At 65.1% G+C, this 2147-nt stretch overlaps 1 protein-coding gene across 1 annotated transcript in view; it reads right to left on the bottom strand.

Annotated features, from left to right (window-relative positions):
* OLFML2B (olfactomedin-like 2B) overlaps nt 1–2147 on the bottom strand; it is a 24258-nt gene that overhangs the window by 4901 nt on the left and 17210 nt on the right. Inside the window, exons 6-7 of the mRNA XM_005880526.2 lie at nt 1278–1503; nt 8–129 (exon numbers count right to left, since the gene is read on the bottom strand). Of these exons, the coding sequence (XP_005880588.1) occupies nt 8–129; nt 1278–1503 (348 nt within the window). The remainder of the gene's footprint in view (nt 1–7; nt 130–1277; nt 1504–2147) is intronic.

A 2147-nucleotide genomic window follows, 5' to 3' on the forward strand; every position in this document is an offset into this window, starting at 1 on the left:
TGGTCGCAGCAGCGCCGTGACGGGTGGCTGCCGGCCTGCGGGGCACAGTGGGCAGCAGGCTGTTGTGTCTCAGCAGCTGGTCCTCAATCAGCAAGTCCACTCCGCTGTCACCGCTGAAGAACTGGTCCTCTGGGGAGCAAACAGGCTCACGTGACTCGGAGAGAACGGCCAGGGCAGGACCAATAGAGGAAGGCGGGAGGGGGCACAGAGCGAAGGCCCTGCCCGACAGGCTTTCCCCCAGGACCCGGGCCTGGGAGGAAGTCAGGCCCCACCCATCCGTCCACTCATCCCGTGTTTATGGCACAGACAACAGTGAGCAGAGTAAGGTCCTTGCCCCCAGAGCCACCTAGTGAGGGACACACTGACAGTAGACACGGGCCGTGCACATGGCAGTGTACGGAGAGAAGCTGGTGGGTGCGGAGGGGCCGGGAGCAGCGGCAGGGGACCTGCGTGATGGGTACAGTGGTCAGCTCTACTCGCTGGAAGGGAGATGAGCAGAGTCCTGAGGACGTGAGGGAGCCGAGCAGCTGCAGGGAAGAGTGCTCTGGGGGAAACAGCAGCCGTGCAAAGGCCCTGGAGCCGGAATATGCCTGCGAGGCCGATGTGGACAAAGAGGAGGGTTCGAGGTGGGGGTAGCAGGAGGTGAGGGCAGAGGGACATGGGAGCCGGTGGGGGGGGGGGCTTGGGTGCTGCATGCGGACTCCAGTTGTTATCCTGAGTGAATGGGCGCGTGCGCAGGGTGTGAGTGGAGAAGGAAGGTGGGAGCAGATTTCCTAGGGACTAGAGGTGTGGCCCCACGGACTAGTGGGTGAGCTGGTGAATCTCTGCTCATCAAGGCACCGAGGTGCAGGCCGCAGGCAGTGAGACGGCCTCGCAGCTCATGTGGCTGACAAGGCACTTGTCCCCAAATACGCCAGCCTCCCCAAATCAATGATAAAAAGACAACAGTTAAAAATAGGCAAAAGGATTATGACAGCAACTGGGTGAGCAGAGCTGGGGACGAGCCGGACTGGACCCTTTGGGGTGTGGGAAGGGGAGGGTGGGGGGAGGGGCACAGAGTTCAGGAAGCAGGAGAGAGCAGGGACAGCCCGGCTTCTGGGAGTCAGAGGCGGGAGCGCCGTGTGTCAGGCAGGAGGCCAGGCCCGGGGAAGGGCAGGCAGGAGAGTGACTCCTCGCCACCACGTGGTCTTCTGAAAGCCCGTGAGGTCAGGGACCTGCCCACGGCCCCGGGGGACACGGCTGCCCAGCCCGGCCCCAGCCCTGCTGGCCCCACTCACGCTGCTCTTCTATGTCGTTCTCGTCCTCGGGGTCCTGGGCTTTGTAGTAGGTGATGCCCCGGATGATGGCAGGCTTGGAGGCTGGCCGGCCCCGCAGGGACACCTGCCTCTGGACGGGCTGCTGTGGCCGCACCAGCTCGGGTGGAGCCAGTGGCTGCGTCCGCAGGAGCTCGATGGAGTTGACGTGCTGGGACACGGTCTCCTCCCGCAGGAACCTCTCTTCATACTGTTCCTCAGAGGGACAGAGAGAGGCCAGGCCACCGGTCAGGCTCAGGGGACACAGTGGCCAGGCCACCAGTCAGGCTCAGGGGACACAGCGGCAGGTCAGGTGGGGCAGCACTGGAGCCCAGGCAACAGCAAGGACAGACTCAGCCTTCGTCTCAGAGCCAGGGCTCCTGTCGACACCGTGACAAGCTCACTCCCCTCGTGGCTCCTCCGAGGCAGGACTGGGGCGTCAGCCCACTCACGGATCAGGAGGCAGGCACACAGGCTCCTGAGCAGGGCCGGGGCCAGTGCACTCAAAATCAGGGCCCCAGGACTCCAGCTCCTGAGGGCAGTGGCCCATCCAGGAGGTGGTGGGGACCTCAGGGTGTGGCCCAGCCCTGCTCTCAGCCACTGAAGCCCCAAAAGGCCCCTCCCAAGAGGAGGCACGGGCCGTCCCCTGGGGCCCGTCAGGCGGCGGCGGTGCGAGAGCAGAGCCACTTGGAAACAAGCCTCTGCCCCAGACACCTGCGCCCGAGGGGCAGAGCGGTCTCAGAGACACTGAGCTGCTGGTGGCACCACCTCGCTGCCCAGGCGGCCTCTCTGCTGACTACGGTCTGGCCTGGAGGAGGCTGGGCCCTCCCGGCCACAGACACCCTCCCTGGCTGC

Source organism: Myotis brandtii, unplaced genomic scaffold, assembly GCF_000412655.1.
Source record: "Myotis brandtii unplaced genomic scaffold, ASM41265v1 scaffold64, whole genome shotgun sequence".
In the NCBI taxonomy this organism is placed as follows: domain Eukaryota; kingdom Metazoa; phylum Chordata; class Mammalia; order Chiroptera; family Vespertilionidae; genus Myotis; species Myotis brandtii.